General features: G+C 43.0%; 1 protein-coding gene across 1 annotated transcript; it reads right to left on the reverse strand.

Moving 5' to 3' along the window:
- Nucleotides 1-2,238: 2,238 nt before the first annotated feature.
- Nucleotides 2,239-22,121, reverse strand: LOC311500422 (uncharacterized protein; the record flags this gene model as incomplete). Its single annotated transcript, XM_084561820.1, has 3 exons — nt 2,239-2,410; nt 19,714-20,785; nt 21,894-22,121. The coding sequence occupies 3 exons, from the start codon at nt 22,119-22,121 to the stop codon at nt 2,349-2,351; spliced, it is 1,362 nt and encodes a 453-aa protein (XP_084417946.1). The 3' UTR covers nt 2,239-2,348.
- Between the last annotated feature and the right edge of the window lie 222 nt (nt 22,122-22,343).

The raw sequence follows: 22,343 nt of genomic DNA on the forward strand, positions 1-22,343 counted from the left end.
ATATGTAGAGCTGAACAAGAGTGCAGGGTCGATACATCCTGGATTCACATTTCTACTGCATATATAAGACTAGGACTAAATCAAAAAGGGCTGTCACTAATTCTGCAAAACAGTCTGGCTGAACTGGCTTGTTTACCACCTCTCTGATCATTTTCTCTCTTTCTCTTTTGGACTTTGTTGTTGTTCCAGTATGTCTGTGATCTCAGGGATTGCTCTGATTAGTGACAAATCACAATTGCTAAGAATGATGGCCAAAACTATCCGATTTATCCTCGGTAAATAACTTAGTCGCTCATTTTGTGCTTTAACGGCGGCTCCACGACGACTTGAGAAAGGTAGTTACTGTCATTACTAGTTGGGTTTTGTGTGAAGTGTGAAGAGACGGGTCTTTAAACTCCACTGTTAGCAGGACAAGTTGCTCTGGCCTCTGTCTTTCCAAAGAGGTAGGACAATATTGTTGGCAACACAAAGATTCTCGGCTGTCTTAATTATTTTCTCTTCCTTTTGGCACTGCAGAGACGAGCCTCCGCCTGCCCAAACCATGACATTCAGTCTTTTCTGGTGTTCCGTAGGGAATGCATAGCAGCAGCAGCAGCAGCAACAGCAGCAACAGACAGGGCAGAGAAGGAGATCAAGAAGTCTGTTTCCAGTGAATTGCCACTTTGTCGCCTTGGTTCACACGTCCACTCCCTTGCCTTTCGCTGCTTCTATTTGATTCCCAAGAATATTCATCCACCCAGTTATGCATCAGTCCTCTCTCTTTGTCTCTCTGGGGCGTGTGTTGTCAAAGCAGCGTCTGATCAAGAGGCATGTCGTGGTCAGGAGGCGTCGAAGCTGAAAGACAAGAAGGAGACGGATAGTGCACTTCTTTTTACACGTGAGCGTGTGTGGACCGTGTGGTCAGCAGAATGCAGGAATCCGTCCACCTCAGGTAAAGATGGAGGCTGATTTATTCACCCATTAGGAACTGCTCCATCATTAAATATTAACCCAGAGCCATCAGTCAGCTGATGCATTAAAGCAGGGGTCATACCAGGGTGACCTCTCTCTCTGTCCCTCTCTCTCTCATGCACACACAAGTTTATGTTGGCCAGCAATTATCAAGTAAAAGAATAATAATAATGAATAATAGGAGTGTCCCGATAAGTTTCGGGCTTCAGCGTCCAGAGAGGGTTAGGGAGTTTATGGCAGTGTTGGATGACCAGAACATTTTTGGAGTAGAGAACACAAGGTACCAGCTACCCTCTCCAGTTGTGTATGTGAGTGGAGCAATAAATAAAATCTCAACTTTTTCTGAATGAGAACATTAGATTTTTGATTTCAAAAACCACATTTTGACTTATTACTGGTTAATAATGGTGTATCTAAACAGGGAAAATGCCCATAAATGTTAGAGCTGGGTTTGAATGTATTAGAGGGTTTGAAAAGAGGGTTTTTTAATAATACACGCCATGTCCTGCATCTTGTTGTTAGAAATCTCATTGCGGTGTGAGGGAGAGCCAAACCAAGACAGCAGCTACAACTCTGACAGCACCGTCAGGTCTGAAAGCTGATTGTATTTAAAAAGTACGATGACAGAGAAGAGCTGCACAAAAGCTAAGACACATGGAAAAACTAGAAGGAAAATATTGAGAAAATACCACAAATCTCTGGACGACGTTAATTTTGTGAAAATCTTTTTCATAACTAAGTGAAATTGTTGAAATATCTCTGAATGAATTGATTTAATCAAATTAAATCGAATAGGGACCTTGTGAATCGAAATCAAAAATCCATTCAGGTGACTGTAAGAAGCCTTTTTAAATCATAAAATCCACAAATGTTCCCAAATGCCGCAATTTTTTTTGAAGGGGAACTTAAAGATAACTTGTGGCGGTGGATACAAGCTCAGTATTTCCAAACACATGGTCCTACCACACATTTAATCTGACAATACTCACAAGTTTAATCTGAAATGAAAGGCAGACTAAGCAATATGTTTGTGATTATGACGCGAAATGTGTCTCTGATGGTGAGAAACCCAACATCATTATCACTCAACTCTGCAGTCTCCTCGGTATTACACACAGTATTTCAGATTATTGAATGGATTTCAACGCCCACGACACTTAACTGGAGAACAAACTGAAGCATTTAGCAGCTAAAGAGACAGATTATTTTTTCTGAGGTTGGTACGGATCAAAACTGAAGCTAAAAGAAGAGATAATATTTGACATTGCAAAGCGATAAGTGTTGTGTTTAAACGTTGTGTTTGAGGGTTTCTGTTGAAGGGTTTCTGAGAAGTTGTCATTCTTTCCAGCATTTGTTCTTCATTCTACAGTTATGTGTGGTGTGTGACTCAGTGTGACTCACCTGTCCCAAAGCTTTACACTCCTACAAGAGTTGGTGCAGCATCCGGCAGATATCAGAGCTGGAAAGAAAAGAGAGAAAATGCACAGAAATAATCAGGAGCTGGCAGCAGAGTGTGTGGCTTCAGTCTAAAGTGCTGTATGAAACATCCTCGCTCTCTCCCTGCCAATCCTCCTCGAGTCCTGTCATGGATGGGCAGCCACTGGCATGGCATGATGAGAGGATGATGGGTAATAGCACGTTACCCATCATCCTCTGCTCTTCTTTCATTTTGTGACAGTCACCACAGATATGTCAATCTGTCTGAATCTGTTCTAGCTGCAATCATTAAAAAAAAAAAAAAAGGATTTTAAAAATTCTTAGAAGCTTCAAAGCCACCGACGCCAATAAGCTACTCTGTGCTATAATGACGGTGAAATCAGACTTTCAGCTCTGACTTTTCTTGTGTATGATTCTGAAGGATGAGGCGGTCACACCAAATACTGTCACTGCCAACCAGACACGCAATTATAGTGACTGAAGGAAGAAGAAGGAGCTGTAATGTAAATCACTGCCAGCGGCTCTTTTTTCATAACCACAGAGGGAGGGCGTCTAAGACGAGGATGTCAGTTTGATGAGGTTAGAAGGTGACTTCTCATCATCATACACACGACACAAACACCTCTTTCACGGTCAACATGCTGGAAATACATGGACAATTAGTAGAAAGGACGATACTGTAAGATAGATAGATAGATAACTACAAAAGATCAGGCTTGGCCGAAGCCTGATACCGATCCAGGTATTTTTAAAATGATTGGATCGGTACGGATTGGGACATCCCGACACTATAAAATCCCAAACCTTGACGCTACTCCAACAGTCAAAGCTGGTAGAATATTAAAAAACTCAACGCAATCTGGCGGCGTGTACCAGCGCAAACAGGCTTTGTTCACATCAGACTCATGCTGCCAACCTGCAATTTCCGACAGTTTAGCAGAGTGAAACTAGCGGTCTGCTGTCGTGTGCTGCACCACTCCAAGTGAGCATGTGGCACAGCAGCTGTGGGGAGGGAGCAAGGCTGACCGCTGACCGTGGTCGTCGATCAAGCCTCAAACACAGATAACCCGCTCAGTGTGTCCGTGTGCGCGGGGGTGATTAATATTCTAATTAAAGAGTAAAAACCCGACAGTTCTTTGGATTCACTTGTGCTACTCCACTCCTCCCTCCCTGTCTCCGTTTTATCTATCCTACACCGAGACTGTCCTCGTTCTCACGTTGACCTGCTTACTCCTCTGGTTGTGTCCCAGTGGTCCAGGCTGTCAGAGACACACAGAGAGAGAGAGAGAGAGGACAGGCCTCTGGGTCGGTTCACAGCTGTGTGCTCTGCTTCGCTTCAACGCACATCAGTGTGTCAGGGAGAGTGATGGAGGAAGGGGAAGAAGAAGAGGGAAATAGTGTGTAAGTGTGTGTTAGTTTTCAGCGTTGATTTCTGTTACGGCCCGGCTCCAGGGATGCAACATAAAGTGGAGACTTCTTCTAAAAATACGTTTTTGTTTTTTTTTTCATTGAAAAAGAAAAAGGCGACATGGTGAGCCTCTGCAGCTGAAAAGTGGTCGTCTTAGGCCTCTTCATCAGTGCCCTCTATTCACATCTTTGCAGGTGTGCCTGGTTAAGGTGATAAAGCACAAGCCAAAGACACCTGCACTTCCACTGTAAGGCCAGTAGAGGTGCAACAATTTCATTTTCTATTTTATTTATTTATTTTTTTTTAAGGAAAGCTCGTGTGCAGAGGACAGAGATGGGGGATCGCTTTGAACATGAAAACTATCCTTCTGTCCACCATCAAAGGACAGTCACACACACACAGATGGTTGTATGGCCATCTTTGTGAGGACATTCACTGATAATGATTTCCCTGTTCCCCTATTATGCTAACTCTTGCCAACTCAACTAAGTCTTAACTCTAATCAAGAACCTAATAGTTCCCTTTACCTTAAAACCAAGTCTTAACCCTCAAACAGACTTGTAAAGAAGCGAGGACCAGCCTATATGTCCTCAATTTGCACAAATGTCCTCCGATGGTGTAAAGCTGAAACTGGTCCCCAGAAAGATAGTTGTACAAGAACAGACACGATGTGAGGACATTCACTGATCTAAGGATTTCCCTGTTCCCTTTCCCTAACCTTTGCTGTCTCAGCTAAGTCTCTTACAGATTTGTAACAAAGCAAGGACCGGCCTATATGTCCTCACTTTGCACAAATGTCCTCCCTTCGATGGTGTAAAGCTGAAACTGGTCCCCAGAAAGATTGCTGTACATACAAGCACATAATGTTTGTATGGCTAGCTAAGTGAGGACATTCATTCACTTTCCCAGGCCCTTAAGCTTATCCTAACCATAACCTTATTATACCTTCTATCTTAAAACCACTTGCACAAATGTCCTCACTTGGATGGTGTGAAACTCAAACTGGTCCTCAAAAAGATAGCTGCACAAGAAGCCACACACTCACACACACACGAGGTGGTAGAGGGACAGGGCAGCGTCTTTTCTGAATTCAAACGAAGTCTAATTTCTGCTTTGCACAATTATAACCACCCACGCAGCTTTGCACACACACACACACACACACACACATAAAGAGAGAGAGAGAGAGAGGGAGAGAGAGAGAATATGCGAATAGGCTGCATTTATTTGAATACATCACCTGGCCTGGAGCCGACACCTGGACACTTATGTTTTTTTTCATACGCTGGCTTCTACAAAGAGATTTTAAATACATGCGAGTGTGTGTGTGTTGGTCAGTGTGCTAGAATATAAGGTGTATTAATATGCAAAATGTTGAAATAATAGAGGCAGAAAATAAAAGAGGGAGGGGGCTTCAAAGCTGACTGGAGATGGATTGCCAGGGATAGCAGCTGTTGGCCTAGTTAGGAGGCCTGTCGTTAACACAGGACCTCTGATCACACACACACAAACACACAGACACACAGACAAAAGCTTATATTACACAAGCTGATGCACGCTCCCGCACATTTGCACATGTAGCCCGGGATGGCACGGCCTCACACACGCTGCCAAACTTCGGCCGAACTTTGCCAGAGACCTTTGCGCACCTCCCTGACTTTCTATCCATTGTGTGTTATTGTGTGTGCTTGTGCGCCCCCGAATTCACGGTGCTGTATCATCCTGTAATCCATCAGGCCTGCGGGTCAACGCTTAAGAACTTCTCCTGCCAAATATTCCAAGGCTCCTCTACTTCTTCCCTGTCCCACTTTCTCTTAGAGTTCATTATGTGTCGTACAGATAAAAACTGCAAACAAATCTATTTATTTATTTATTTATTTGTAAAGTACACCTGTTTTATCCACCAACCTAAGAAAATGTAGGAATGTCCCATTTCAGAAAGAGTCAGCTAACCAAGATGCTGGCCTTACTCCTTCTGCTCTCAAGCACTCAACTGTCAACTGCTGGCAAATCTAGTCCACACACAAGCACATCCTACATTATACATAGTACAAATTATGTATCTTAATTATCTCTGATATTTTATATAGTATTTCTATAAACTTGTATAATTTCATCCAAATACCCATATATCTACATATCCATATTTACTGCATTATATATACACTGATCAGCCACATAGAGTAAAAAATAAATTACATGGTCGGATGGAGGGTTAGGGTTAGCGCCCATGTTTTTTGATGATGGTGGGAGGAAACCGGAGTACCCAGAGGAAACCCACGCAAGCATGGTGGAGACCATGCAACCTCCACACAGAAAATCCCTGAGAATCGAACCCTTCCCTCTTCCTGGTAAAAGTGAGTTTTCCCTTCCCATTTGGGATTTCAGGCTCGTTATTTTGCAAAGCATCTTGAGACAATTCAGATTCTTAATTGGCCCTAAATACATATAATTTAATTAACAAAATCAGTGCTCAATAACTGCAACTGGCAACTTGCACTGCCTAAATATGAGTCAGACACTGACTTAGGTTCATGCTTAACTGGGACCATTCTCTTCAGTTTCTTGTGCGTTCATGCTGAACGTTGAGACAATTTGAAAGGTGAAGCAAGTGTATCAAGAACCAAAAGAAGCAATGAAACAAAATTAAATTTAAGAACCTCAGTAACTATATATTTTTTTTCCCCACAAGCACTTTTGAGCAAGTAAAAAACTCAACGCAATAAATAAGACATGCAGTAAATTCATGACTAATCTGCAGAGGGCAGTTTAATCACAGTGAAATACGTCAGATGTGCAGACAGAGAATTCATGGTGGACACTGACAGGCTGTGGATGAAACTGAGAGTCTGGTGTGATAGTCAGAGACTGATGCATATTACATGTATTTCTTTAGAATAACATAGAGATGTTTGTGCTCTGTTTATGTTAACAGGTCAAGGATCTAGCTTGCAGGCACGTAAGTAGCCTTTGGTTTATTATTTTTTCCTAACTTCAGACCGTCATTTGCATTTTAGAGCCGTTCTTGATCAAAAGACAAGAAGAAAGGGAGTCCAACATTTACTTTTCCTGTTAGCTCTGATTTGGTCTGTGGTCTATCAGCCGGGACATAAAACAAAAATAATGAGCAGAAAGACGTTAAAATGCTCTGCAGATGTGACAGGAACTGACAATCTAGTTGAAATTATGTTCCTGCTCACGCTATGAAGCTGAAAATGGCCACACTCCGGTAGATGTTAGAGACGTTGAGGTAGTGAGGACATGTAAGAACTCGTGTTTGACAACTTACTCTGGGGTTCAGTTGCCTAGCAACAACAAAAAGACACTTCCAGGCTTTATTTCCCTTTATTATTTGCGAGCTTCCTTGCTCTGCGTGCCGTGATTGGGCCCTTAATGTGTTCATTTTACCTAATGGTGAAGAAGTGCGCGTGAATGTGAGTGGTTGCATCTGCCTTTATGAAAGAAAAACTGTAATTATGTTTGTGAGCAACCGCTTCTGTTCAATCGTGAATGCAGCGTATTCGTCTGCACTGACAGTAGAATAACTTACACACTTAGAAGAAGAGCTGACTGACAGAAAGACAAGGAGGGATGTTTAAGGTGTGTTGACATGTGTACTAACTTTCCATAGTCTAGGTAATGTATTCCATGAATGTTTGTGACATATTTAGTCTAGCTGATCTGACATTAAACTGCATGAAAAAGCATGAGGTTAGGCAGCCAGTGCTTCTGCCTCATGGAAGAGGGCGCTAGTGAGCCACCAGTTCATGCTGTTGCTCTTCTGAGTCTTCATTATTTCTCTGACTGAATGCCAAAAATGGAAGATCATATATCTAAGCTTAAAAATCCCTAACCCTCAAATAACGGAAGAGCTTTTGTTAAACACTCTGTATTCAAATGGATCAAATCATCAGAATATAAAGCTTTAACAACTCAATATATTGATTAAGGTCTAGATTTGGTTTTAAATTTTGTGTATTCTCATTAGTTTTTTTGTCAAAACTGAAATACGTTTTTCTTTTAGTTTCTTTGCACACTGAGTTCTCTGATTTGTGTTGACGATGCATGAATTGTGCAACTACAATGGCAAATGTGCGCTCATAAATATGGCAGAATTGACAATAAAGTTGACTTTGACTTAAATTTTGACTACTGAATGGTGAATTGACGTCATTCCATTGGGTTCAAAGTTGTTAATCGGACTCTGAGAGAGTCAGTGCCTCACCACCCACAAACCTTGCTGCATGTCACTGATATGCAAATACTCTGTGTTTGTGAGTGCATCTCTGAGGCTCCAGCAGGCCACACAATGATCCAATGCAGGAGTGTTTAAGTCTTGGATGTGGAGGTAAAGACAGCTGCATCAAGTTCCTGGGCTCAGAATAACACCACAGAACACAGTCACTGAAAATCCTCCACTGATTTGTGTTCTACATGCTGTAAACTCAGACGAGACATAGTATACATTACTACGGCGGTGTGTTTTTATTACTAGGAGGCAATCAGCTGAGTTTCTCAGACTAACAGTGGATAGTCATGCAGTGGGTTACATGTAAACAGACAGATACCTGTCAACTGTAAAACCTATATATACTGACACCAACAAAGGAATGTGGACACATGTGAACCAGACCAACTCACACCTGTCTTTTACACTTGTCTCTTGGGATCATAACTTATCCTGCAGCTCTAAGGCCACTGCATCATCTTGCAAAATGCTATTCTCGTTTGCATTTGTTGTACACAGTATGTGCACGTAGGAAAGTTAAAGAACCTTGAAATTCACTGACAGAAAAAAAAAGAAGTGAAAGAGAGGTAGAGATCACACAGTGAAGAAAATGGAGGGAGTGATGTGTGCACTTCAATCGAAGTTACTCAAAGCGATCGGTGAAAGACGCAGCGACCTTCAGCTTTTTTGAGACTCCTCCGATGCTAATACTCACTGCTCTTTCAACACACACAGCCTGCGTCATCCTGCCAGGTTGCGTCAGACACATTGTTAGTCGTCCCGCAGCCCTCCCTTTCATTAGATTCAATCCAAAAGTGGCATTAGTTGGATGGAGGCTCACACATTTAAATTTGATATCTGATTTTCTTATGAAATGCTTACGCAGACACACCAGTTGTCACTAGCTGGGGGAACAGATTGTAGGGGCTTAGCCAGCATCGAGGGTCGTGATTGTCCGTTCCAATCCGACCGCTATCCCCATTTCCCAAAAGGGAGCCCAGGCTAGGGTAAAAGCCAGTGATCTGCTGGACCCTCATCCAGAACACTGACGGATGAGGGAACACGTGGCGTAGTGGACACGAGAAGAGATCGGATTTAAGTTTCATGATGGAGAAACTAAGTCAAACTATCAACAAATTGAGACCAGACAGGATTAAACACATGCAACTGAGAAGAACTGAGTCTCCGGCGGCATCAGGCTAAATTATTTTTTGCATCATAATTCACACAACTCATTTTCCACTTGCCACTGTGTTCAAATAACAGTCCCAGTCTGAAGTGTTCGCCATGGTTCAAGTGTTTGTCTCGCACACTTTTATGTCACTGCTAAAGCCCCTGGAGCGAAGCTAGTCTTATTGCTCACTGAAGTTCCTCAAATGTAATTTTTGGACGATGGATGACGTCTTTGAACATCACATCATCTGCTGTTTAGCAAACAGTCCCAGGCGCTGCTTTAAATAATCACAATAAGGATGATTTCTCAAATATCTGTTTGGGGCATTGTCTGCATCATCTGCAAGAAGAACTGTGCCGTTGTTAGTGTTACATAAGAGACGGGTCATGTTTCTAACTTCCTCTGTCTTCTAAGGTTTAATCTGCGTTTGATGCGGTCTCACTTTATGTTTACACGGTGTTCAAGTCAATTTTGTGCTTCCTTCCACCGTTATGACACTTCAATCGATGACACTCAACATTTAATGCAGAGATCTTTCACATTAAAAGGCTTCATAGGCGCTTAGGGTTAGGGTGCCGTAATACGTTTTTCAGTTTGAATCCATCCTGAGCCCATCCCCAATGGTTTTTATAGGCTTTAATTATCTGTCAACATTATTTGTTTGTACTGGAAGATGTAATTTAGGTGAGGACCTGTGTCTTACTAGCCTGGAAGCCTGGAACCTGAGTTCCCCCACCCACAGCAAGTTGGTCTGGAGTCGGGGAACTGATTTGAACAGACTATGCTCCAGCAAAGATCTGCCGACCAATTCAAATCATTTGGGTGATGGACAGAAGCGTACTCTACCCTATGTTCCAATGATCCTAATGAGGAGTATAAACCCTCTCCCTCCGTTATCACAGGTAGCTGTCCAACTGTTTGTGGTGATAATTTCAGCTTAATATGCAAATGACTAAGTGCTGTAAGCATTTTACATGTCACCTTTTAAGTACTAGCTTAGGTAGTTCAAATGGTCATAGCGTCATCTGTGAATAAGTTTGGGTTCACATTTATTTTAGTGGCAGCCTGAAAGCTGGAGGTATCCACAAGAACATGGCTTTAATTAGTAAGTTTATTAATAGAAGCAGCAGCAGCAGCAGCCTAGTATATGCGCTCCCTGTGTGTATGTGTGCACATCATTGTGACCCCAAGCAGCTGAGCCTCACAAAAACTCCTGCATTTTAATTTGCACCTACAGCAATGATGAAACACAATAGACATGCAAACACGCATGCATGGCCATCTGTAGCAGGCGACACCGTACCTGACCCTGCTAAACGAACACGGCACCAAAACTGTAAAAACCCTCACACACAGCAAAGATTTAATTTGGAGGGGAACTATGCAGCCGTGTGCTACTTTCAGTGTGTGAACATAGATGGACACGCTGCATCTCCCTCAGACTTTAAAGTCAGTAATAACAGTAATCGAGACGGGTCATTGGAGAGGATTCAGCCTGTTTAACTCTGGCTCCATTAACAGATGAACAAGGACAAAAGAGGCCGTTCTCATTTCCCAAATCACCTGTAAAACTGATACTGTGATGTAAGAGACACAAATCCTGCAGTTTTAGACAGGAGGCCGTAATGACCCGTATTTCTACAATAAATCTGAACATTTTGGTGATCTTACTATCTACCTGCTCTTGAGATAATTGCTGCTTCACAGGATTTGTAGGCAACAGGCTGAAATAAAACCAATGGCATCCAGAAAGAGAGGCTTTCATGAGCACCTCTTTTTATACTAATGTCCACGGAAATCAGGATTCCTGATAAACTTATTATTGGAGTCAGAGATGAGCTTTTATTTTTTAGGGAGCATTGCATGGAGAATCTTTAAGATTTAATCTTGCAGCAGAGATGTGGCAGAATAGTGGCCCAGAGGCCCAGTGATTTAGGTGAACTGTTTGTGGTCAGAAGGTTTAGCATTAGGAAGTCAATTATACAGCTGATGAAGAGATCACTTTAGAAAAATGCAAAATGATCACTGATCATCAACAGATTCAAAGTGGCCACAAAAAACAGATCACAATAAAATTAAAATGTCCTAAAGACACATCAAATGACTAGAAACTACACAAATTGTCCCAAATACAAAGATTAGAGCAGTGGTTCTCAAACTTTTTACACTTGGTACCACCTGAGAAAATACTTGGCTCTCCAAGTACCACCTAATGACCAACATTAAAGTACAGTAGCGGAGTAGGCCAAAGTTTTCATGAAAAACATTTTAAAAGTTTTATTTAACAAGTTTATTTAATATTGTTGGCCACGGTAACAATCATACACAGATGGAACACTGTGTTTAAAATTGGAAAATCATAAACTTTACTTAAATAAAAAAATCAATTAAAATGCACTGCGTTTTTTGCTAACAGTAGCAGATGTTGTGGTGCTGGTACTGGCATCACTGTTCGCGCTTGTGCTCGGCTCACACACGTCCTCCTCTACGGTTGTTGTTATCTCCTGTTGCACGTCTGTCTTTGATTTAAGCCACGACAATAGTTTTGTCGTACGCTTCATTTTTAAAGTCCTTGTTATTACGGTAACTAAACCATCTTCCCATCACAGCCCAGCTACAAACGGCGCCTGTAACGGCGGGAATATTACATATATCGGCTAACGTTACCCAGAAACACTTGCGGATTTTTAAAATTATTAACTTATTTATTGTCTTAATTTCCTTCCATTTTTTGTCATCGGTTGATAGTTTTTTTTTTCATACATTCTCATATATTAAATCGTGTTTCACCTTTTAAATGTATTTTATTTTATTTTAGTATAAGTATTATTTTGCGTACCACTAGAGGGAGCCCGCGTACCACTAGTGGTACGCGTACCACAGTTTGAGAAAGGCTGGATTAGAGCAATTCGAAGACATTAAGACTCTCAGAAATTCCACAAATTAAAATAAATGCAAAATGACCAAAAACAGACACAAAATGGACACACAAAGACTAAAAATGATCTCAGAAGGATTCAAAATGACCACAAACAATTGCAAAATGACTATTGAAAGATTCAAAATGACAATGAAGAGGTAAGGGAACGAACAGTCAAAATGAGTATAAATTGAAAAAAAAATACAATAAATAACTAGAAGCGTTTCATAGGTACATGGGATTCAGCGATAAGTACCCAACCAAAATTTATATTCATTTTTAGAAAAGAGACCCGAGCACAACCAAGGAACATTAATGCACCGTGATGCTCCATCGATTCATTTAGTCACTTACTAAGCAGTCACAGTGGGAAAGAGCAGCAATTTGATAATTGGTCCATGTGCTTGAAATACAAATTTATATATAAAAAATAAAAAGTGATACAGCACAGGCCTCATTCAGAGCCACTTGTGTCCTGGATATACTGACCCATAGACCTGAAGAAGCCCACAGTCATAAAATGAGACCCTTTTCAACCAGTCAGAAGTCGATTTAGGGCTGACCCCAGCAGGAGGAGCACCCTTGACCGTCGAGAATCACTAGTGCAGGGACAAGGTTACGATCCCTCATTGGCTTCCAATCAGCAACAGCTAAACTTGCCAATGCAACATAGGGTAAATACTAGAGACAAATCTTCCAGAGAGGGTTAGGGAGTTTATGGCAGCGTTGGATGACCAGAACATTTCTGGAGTAGAGAACACAAGGTACCAGCTACCCTCTCCACACTACATTAACTTTGACAGAAAGATTTATTGGACTGAATCCAGTAAGATCAGATCAGGACTTGCATGAATATCAAAAGATCATCCCAAACTATTAAGGCTACCACTCTACAAACCACTGTCTTGAACTGTGATAGCCAATAGACCAACACAACTGGAAACTTTGGTAACGGTGTGAAATCAGCTTCTAATGCACAATTTCTAAAATGCTCTAACCGCATATGTACTCTGTTATTGCTTCTATTTCTATCTACTATTACTCTAAAGACTGCTGGATGTACTGTACGTCATGGTAACGCTTCATAACCAGAAATCTTAACTGCCAGTTGGCCAGTCACCACACAGAAGGGAAACGGAATCCAGAGACAGAAGACGGACTTTCATCAAGAGAGTTATGGGAAATAAAAAGAAATTGTGCTGATTTACAGAGAACGTGGGGAAATGACAGGAGCTGGAAAGATGAGAGAACCACGGGATGGAAAATGTCAGCGTTTAGATGGACGAACGCAGAGCTGCACCGCCGCGCTCCAGCTCCTGCTGTCTGTTAGGATCTCTGGGGGACGCAAATTACATTCCAGTTTGACACCAAAGCAGCCTGAGTTCATGCTGCACTGATGTGTGCGCACACACACACAGACACACAAATCTCACTCATTTCAGAGCTAGTCTAATTCAATTAGGCCAGCACAGGCTAAATAGGCTTATCTGAACAGCACAAGCTTGTTACATGAAGCCCTTAAGCCCTGTGTTGGTGTGTGTGTCGCTGTGTGTGTGTGTGAGAGAGATTTATTCAAAGCATGAAACTACAAAAATCCCAGTGTTCATCATGAATGGAGAATGATTCCGTCATTTATTTTTATTTTTTTTACCTTTCAGCGACTGAATGACTGATGGTTATGCAAACACAATGCTGAGTAGGTTACACTTACACCGATTACGACCACCTTCCTCATACTGTGTAGGTCTCCCTTGTGGTGACTCATCAGAGAATGGACATGGGCCTTCTGAGGGTGTCCTGTGGTGTCTGGCAACAGGATGTTGTTAGTGGGGGGCCTTTGAGGGGAGGGACCTCTGTGGATCATCCCACAGATACTTGATCAGTTTGGGATCTAGTGAATTTGGAGGCCAGGTCAACACCTTGTGCTGTTCCTTGCTGTTTCATGTCCTGCTTTACTTCCTGTCTGTGTTTCTCCCTCTGATTATGATTGGTTTCTCCTTGTGTGCTCCGCCCTCGTTAGTTTCACCTGTGTCTCGTCAACCAACCAGCCTGTGTGTGTTTATATAGTCCCGTCCTTCGCTTTGTCAAGTCATCTGTTGAGTTACCTCTGAGTTTCCTGCTTGTGGATGTAGTCTTGTTTATCCTTGTATTTTTACCTTACAGGCCCTAGACAGTTTCTATACCAGATTTTTATAAATTTCATTGAATTTCGTTTGTTTCCTGCTTCTGCCTCCCCTTGTGTCTGTGCATTTAGGTTCTACCTCCTCTCCACGCAGCACAACATATGTATCACATTTCATTACTTCCAATGTTTCTGTTTCATAAAATACTGCACAAGAATTCATTTTCATGCTTATAGTGTCTCGGACACTTGGAGCCCCAGCAGACCACTTGAGCTGCACATTAACTCTGGAAACGGCATGTATTGATACTAGCAGCACAGCTATAAAGGGTGGAAAATCACACAGTGCCTTTTCAATTATTTAGTGTACTAAGGCTGCAGCGCTGAGAGACCATTGCAGTTAATGACCTCAATTTGTAAAGGGATGGGCTTTGATGGAGGCCGCTTAATGAAGATTTACACCCGCTGTGTACAGGGCAGCAGCAAGAGGTGGAGAGCTGCTTTTAAAAGACTGGTGTTGCATGCTGCTGGTATATTCTAGAGTCACTGGGCAGATAGATGTTAGCGGAAAGGAAATTAAAGTAGAATGAATGAGAGGTGGAGGAGATGGATGAAGTGAAGGCAGGAGATGAGTCTGGGATCAAGGAAGAGCAGTGGCGAAGTACTGGCTGCAGAGAAAATAACTGAGAATAAAGATGAGAGTGCTGTTGGGTTTTCTGTTCTCTTCATGAGACTGAGCTTTCAATATTTTTTGGTTTTCTTGATGTTTTATTGTGGTACAATCCCTTACCCTGTGTCAGCTTCACTATAGGTCAGGGCTACCCACACTTTTTTGGCTTGCAAATTACTTCTACACAGACCAAGTCAGAATGATCTACCTAGATTAAAAAAATACATTTAAATATATTTTTGGTTTCTTACTTGGTCCAGCATTCGCACTCATTTTTATTCCCCTTCTTTAATCAATATAAATTGGAAGGCCAACTAGCTCTGCAGCATCGCGCACATTTGACTGAGCATGCATGGGAAGTTCTCAAACTGGCCTCCTGTCAATCCGTCGTTGTACCGAATGTCGACCAAGTGTCAAATGCCATAGAGAGGAAAGATGATAGACTAACATCTAAAACATCTACCGGTTGATTGCGATCGACTTATTGGGCATCCCTGTTCTAGGTGATTGTTTTCAGTTTCACCTGTGTCTCATTTCCCCCTTAGCTCCACATGTATATAAGGTCTTGTCTTTCCTCAGTAGTTTGTCACTTCATCTGTTGCGTCAAGTCCTCCTTGATGTGCCTGTTGCGTTTCCTGTAGAGTTCCTGCTCGGTTCCCAATATTGCCCGGTTCCTAAGTTCTGAGTAGGTAGGTTTTTCTGAACCCAATCAGACCGTAGCTACTTCCCACTGAGGTCTCTGTTCCATCGTGCAATGGGTGCGCCCCACCTCACCTGGGAGATTTTACAGGCCCATATTCACACAGGTGGAAGAAGTCACCTTTATCAAATGAAAACTTGTTTTTGTGAGGTTGCGCTGCTATTGGGTCACTAAGTTTGCTTTAAACAGTAAGTTACACTTACTTAATGTTGTGGAACTGATACAGTGAAGACTGAGTCACTGGCATGGGGGCAGATCCCAGTGTAAACTATGGAGATTTCCAAAGTAGGCAGTGAACCTCCCCGAGCGGTCTCCAACATTTTCAAGGGATGTTTAGTGAATTAATCTTTGGGTTGGTCAGAAGTCAGGCACTGCTAAGATGGCCTCCAAACGGTCTTTGTCAATCTTTATTCACATGGTCTATGCTTAGTACAGACCTATGTACATGTATTTGGTGTTGTCACTAGTTTGAGTAAAAACACATGTGGGACAGTCTGTCTCTACTGTTTTCTTTCTATGGCAGAGCTTTTCTGAACCTAGCTGGTGTTGCTGCCAGCCCAGGGTGAATCTGTGCTGATTTAAATGGGAAGAATTAGTGTGCAAAACTAATTAGGCTCAAACAGGCTCCAGTACAAACGACTGTTGGTTTGGGATAAAGTCTTTGTTCTTTCTGAGGATGAGAACAGAAGATTCTCCTCGTTTTATTTGGAGCCCAACATCTCTCTCAACGGAAGCATCAAAGGCGTTGCTAAGGATGTGTGCACAAAGTTGCTAACACACTAATATATAAAATACATAAGCATGCCAGCCTGTTTAAACAAGTGCACACAGATGCATATACTGTATCTACACACACTTATGCATGCATGTACACACATTTCTTCTCTGGTGTCCTCATCGGTAGCATGCGCACACACTGTATCGTTTATTGGAAAGTGGGAGTCCAGGGTGCTCATTAGATGACTCCCTACTCTGAATGCTCAGCCTGAGAAGTGAGTCTGCAACTGTTTTCAGAATCATCACCTCTCTGTCGCCTTCATGAGATGCAGACCACTCACCACGTATGAGCTGTAACAACTTCCTGTAGTGGAGTGTGAGGAGATTCAGTAGATGTGAATGATATCGCAGCATGTAGTTTCATGTCCATCTTTAAACACTAATGTAATAGTAAGAATGGACAGTACACAAAAAAGCATGAATCTCAAAATGGGGAGAGAATTTGTGTGCCAGAAATAGGTATGAACTACTTTCCATTTGTAGTCCTTGGGCAGGTGCACAGAACAAACACCACAAACTACAAAGTGCTCACATTTGCATGATTTGCCAGTACACAAACACACAAATGTACAGGCAACAAAGATCAACGTATGACTATGAGCCTGGTCGTCACTTTATCACATCAATTTATCACGAAAAAGAGCCTAATTCATGGTCAAAGTAATGTTGTTGATGCTCGCTGTTGGTTTGTCCACCACATCAAATGGAAAAAAAGCATTATCAATTAGGGATGTCCCGATCGATATTGGGGTTCAGTCAGGCCTGATTTTTGTAGTTAGTTGTAGTTTAAGGCCTGCCATAAACCAAAACCACATCCCTTTTAGCATCAAAGCTGCCAAAAGTCAAAGTAGAAGAAGTAGAACCAAAATCACCTGAGTTGGAGTTTATTATGTAGTACTACCAACTAGATTCGCCAAAAAACTAAAAGGAATATGCAACAAGAACAAACACTGAACAATGTGTTTAAAAGCTAAGGTACAAGCTACCCTCTCCACACCACATTAACTTTGACAAAAATAGTTATTGGACTTAATCAAATTGCACCATGCACATGTGAGGTAGTAGAATCCAAGTAAGTCAAGAAAAGCCTTTATGAATCTCCAGGGCAGGACATTTAGTTTAATTAAGATCGGATCGGCTGATACTGAATATCAAAAGATCGGTATCGGATCTGGGAGCTAAAAAAAGCTTTATCGGGACATCCCTAGTGACAAGGTAATGTCAGAGAGAACACAGCCCAGTATCCAAGAGAGCTGCTGACAGAGACAGAGCATGATAAACTAAATGAATTTCCATGTTCCTGTCACCAGAAGGTCCAAATGATGTTCTCAATAAATCCATTTATAGCCAAACTATGCTCCAGTGTCTTTTACTCAGCTGAACACTATATAGTCTCTTCCCAGTGCAAATCCCACTCTTGGGCAGAAAAGATAAGGAGAACTGGCATGTGATAAACTGCAAGTGCAACTAAAATGCATATGCTTGGTACTGTATGGTAGTGAGATGTATGAAAAATAATGCAGCAGCTCAGCTTACGGTACATCCAGCAACTATTGTTTCCCGGTAACAGCTGAGTCAGGGATCCTGCCTTCACCCAAGGTTCAAAGCTATTTCCCATGGCCTCAGCTGTAATATAGAGCACTTCGACTCAGCACGCTGGAAATCATTACTGCTGCTGGACTACCACAGCATAGCACCTACACGCTCACGTTTCAGCAAACTGCATCAAATACAGATACAGTCGGTGATGCAGCAGTAAATACAGACTCAACTACTGTTGTGTGACCTCCAGTGTGCAGTCTGCCGTTGGCAGAATTTCAAGAGTGCTTTTAGCTTTATCTGGCCATCGAGAAAAACTGGATTGTCTGCCATTTACCAGCACAGTATTATTGTGCTGGTTGGTTCTCAGCTACAAAACATAAATGTTTTTTAAAATCTAAATTCCGCAGCTAATTACTAGAAGTTAGCAGGATGCAGGAAATATGTTGGAGTGTCACCAGATCCCAGATGTTAAAAGAAGCGTTCTAGGGCCTCTGAAATACACTGGATGGTAAAAGATCCTTAATCTTGCTTGCGTTTCTTTTTCAGACAAAAGATAAAAGAGAGACCCTGATAGGGATTTACCAAACGGCATCAGGAGATTGATATCGAGGCGGATTTAGGCATTTTTTTGGGGGGCATTTCAGCCAAGCCTGATATTCTGTAGGTATTTATTTTAGGTCTGCCATAAACCAAAACCACCTCTCGTCAAGATGTCTTCTTCCTTCCCAATTTTAAAGGCAGGTTGCTAGCGTCTAAGCTGCAAAAAAATCCAAGTAGAAGAAGAGGAACCAAACTCATGTCACTAAACATGTCTGATATATGGGAGAATTCTACTCGGTCAGACAGAAATTTGTAAATTGTGCAATGTGAATGTTCGTTGAGGTGGTAGTAGGAGATCATGATTCAATACTCCCAACTTGATCAAGTCCACTGAGGAAAAGGCTGCACTGAAACATGCCGGACAAACTGGTCAATCAAAATAAGTATGACAGCACAGAAAAGCACATGTAGTTTTGGTTTGCTTTGCCACAGTGAACTTCTGTATAAAGATAAATCAGGACCACATTTGATAATCTTCAGACAAGGTCAAGTTACTAGATGTTTCCAGAACATTTCAGGACTTTCCTCAATCGTCATGAAGACTCGCCAGATGTCTGAATCCTCCTGACACCAAGTTTACATTAAGTCCTCAAACCAATATCAGTCAAACCACTCGAGGTCTTACCACCAGATGGGATACTTTCCTAACAATACAGGACCAAACTTGGTTGATCTTGTGGTACAATCAACTTAACACGTTTGTAGTTTTTGCCCCAAATCCCTGACCTGAGATATTTAATATTGAGTATCTGCCAATATTGAGTCTTGTCATTTGCTAGTGCACATTGCACACTTCAGGTAGCCTCGGTAAAAGTCTTTACAAAATCGGTGCAATGCATTTTAAAAGTATTCTCTAGCGTGTGTTGCCTCTATGCCACCTTGGCATGAGTAACTTGACTAAAGCCCATTGTGCTCTCCTGAGTATTTGCAGTGTAGTAGCTTTCTGGATTAGTTGCTGTAGCCAACTGATACGACTTACTTTGAGTTTGCTCCTATCTGGTGTAGGTGAGAGACGACAATGTCTGGATTTTAAGAATAAGATCTGGATTGAAAAATATTGAGAATGATTTGAGGTACACAAGGTAAAATCAGTTCTTATAGTGTAACTAAATCAGCCATAGATTTACAGTATATCTCCTGAAGTAATGAATCAAAATACAAGATAAGAGTTACCATGTGCCTACCGTTGTACAGACTCTGGTGGTGGGGGGCCATCTCCTCTCCCACTGGCCTCCTCTGACCTCCATCCCTGCCAGGAGAACCAGTGTTGTACCTCCCTTTGCCATGCTCATGCCCAGGGCTGTGCTGGTAGTGATGTTGGTGCCGCATGGACTCTGGACTCCCAACAATCACCCGCCCTTTCCTCAGGTGCTCAGGTGTCCCCATCGCTGCCTGCTTGGCCTCCAGACTCCCACTGCCACCCCCTGCAGTGTTCGTCTGCCAGTGTCTTTTACTCAGTTCTGGGCTGGACTTAGCTGAGCCCTTCCCATAGCCTATAGGCGCCTGCCCTGACATCAATAGCTGTTTCTGCATTAGTAGGTCAGAGCTGCAGGGTTTGTGGTGGGAGTCACATGGTAACCTTGCGGGTGACTTGCTGTGTTTGTCCGGGCTGTGTCCTCGAAGGCCACGGGGCTCCAGGTTGGTGAGGGACCCTCCGCGGGGGCGACAGGCCTGGGGGAAGGTGTGGTATTCTGGTGTGGCGCTGTGCCTCCTGCCGGAGGATTCGCACGTGTCTCTCGTTTGCTCAGAGGAGACATATCTGGATCCAGAACCAGGGCTTGAACTGGAGCCCAGAGGAGGGGGTTTGTGGTGGGGGTTATCGGGGCTATCCGTGCTCCCTGCACTTGAGGTGCTGCTCCCATCCCCAACGTCCCGCAGGAGGCCAGGCGCCGGCACGCCACTACCCAGCTGAGACAGACTGCTCTGACTGTCTATGGAGCTCCTGCAGCCGGGACCTCCCTGCCCACCACCACCACCACCACCTCCTCCAGCCACGGCCGCAGACCTCTCTTCCTCCAGCATGAGGCAGACCTCCTTGAGCTCCAGGTTCTCCCGGATGACATCCACCTGCCGCTGCTCCAGCTCCTTCAGCTTCTGCAGGTAGATGGCCACCTCCTTCCTCATAAGGCCGGCGCTGTAGCGGCCCAGGCGCTGCCACTCCCGCGACACCCGCTTCCCCTTCTGCCGGTCGTCGTCCAGGAAGCAGCACAGGTCCCGCAGCTCCTGGTTGTCCTCCTGTAGTTTCTGGTTCACGTCCTGGTTTACATAGACACAGAGAAAGGGAGAGAGGAAGAGAAGCACACCGTGGTAACAGTAGCGTCAAATAGAGGGATTACATTGTATGTACTCATTGTGGAAATTGTGAATGTATACGGTTGTATTTAAAGGGTTTATTTATTTATTTTTTTCTTGGTGGTCCAGTACTTGAAGGCCAGGGAGTGTTGTGTTGTCATGACTAGACAGAATGGTTCACTGTCATTTGTTCTGTAATGCAAAGAGATTCTAAATAAACAGACCTTGATTAAAAACTAGGATTACAAGCCCATATCTAATGTGAAAAACTGTTCCAGTGTGAAAGTGTGTGTGTGCTCTTGTACAGCCGTCATTCTGAGGACCAGTTTAGAGTTTCACACCACTGGAGTGAGGACATTTGACATTGGAGGACACTTCTTAACAAGGCATTTAGGCTACATTTTGGATGGGGCTAGGGAATGCATTATGTCAATGATTGTCCTCACAAAGACAGACATGCAGATGTATGTGTGTGTGAGTGACGGGTGTTATAATGTCTGATTGAGTGGGGCTCATCTGTGGGACATTGTAGGCCTTTAACAAGCAAAATACAAGAACACAAGCAGTCAGCTCTCTGCAGCTGCGATTAATGATTACTGTCTACCCATTTATTTCTCATTAACTGATTAATCGTTTAATGCCTGGCCTGACAAAGATCGGTTCTAAAAATATACATTGCAGCTCTTCAGCGCTATAGTTACTGTCTTCAGATACTCCCACAGATATTTAATTTATAATAATATACTGTACAAAAGAGGGGAAAATGCAAATAGCAGCAGCGTCATTGTTGCTTTCATCAGATTATTATCAGCTCAAACATTTATTCTTGTGTGCAGAACATTCCAGGCACTTCACCCTTTTTCTGACTCACTCATGCATCTGTCTTCCTGCTTTAATTATTTTTATACTCCTGGGTATTTAGTGACCATTTTGACCTTAACTCACTGTCTGTAAAAAGGCTTCCTCTTATCCAGATCCTGCCTACATCATCCTGCTGGCTTGACCCCAGGGGCCCTGGTACAACCTGGCTCCCCGGAGTCTTCTCTCCCCTCCCATCTCCCACCCACCTCACCTTCAAACTCCGGATCTCGTTCAGGTGCTGCTGGAGTCGCCGGTTCACCTCCCGCATCAGATTGCCGTGCTCCACGATGACGCCCCTCTTCTCCGCCTCAGCCCTCCGCAGCCGCCGCACCAGCTCGTCTTTACCCCACTTTAGGAGCTCCTGGTCGGCGATTTTGGAGATGTCCTCGGCCGGACTATCTGCGCTTTTGGGCGGCTGCTGCTGTGCGCCCTTTTCCATCCTTTTACCCCAACTCTGGCTGAGGCTGACAGTTTAAAAAAACAAAAAAAGTACTGCGTTTGGAGATGTGAGAAAGCAAGGAGACCAAACCAAGCCCCAAAATACACAACTCTAATCCAAATGCTGTTCGGGATCCCCCCCACCCACCCTTATCCTTATTACGTCCGTGGAATTACATCGCTTTCGTTTGGATTGTGCTCCTCTCCCACGCCCATGCTGCAG

This window comes from Chelon labrosus (genome assembly GCF_963514085.1).
Source record: "Chelon labrosus genome assembly, chromosome: 15".
In the NCBI taxonomy this organism is placed as follows: domain Eukaryota; kingdom Metazoa; phylum Chordata; class Actinopteri; order Mugiliformes; family Mugilidae; genus Chelon; species Chelon labrosus.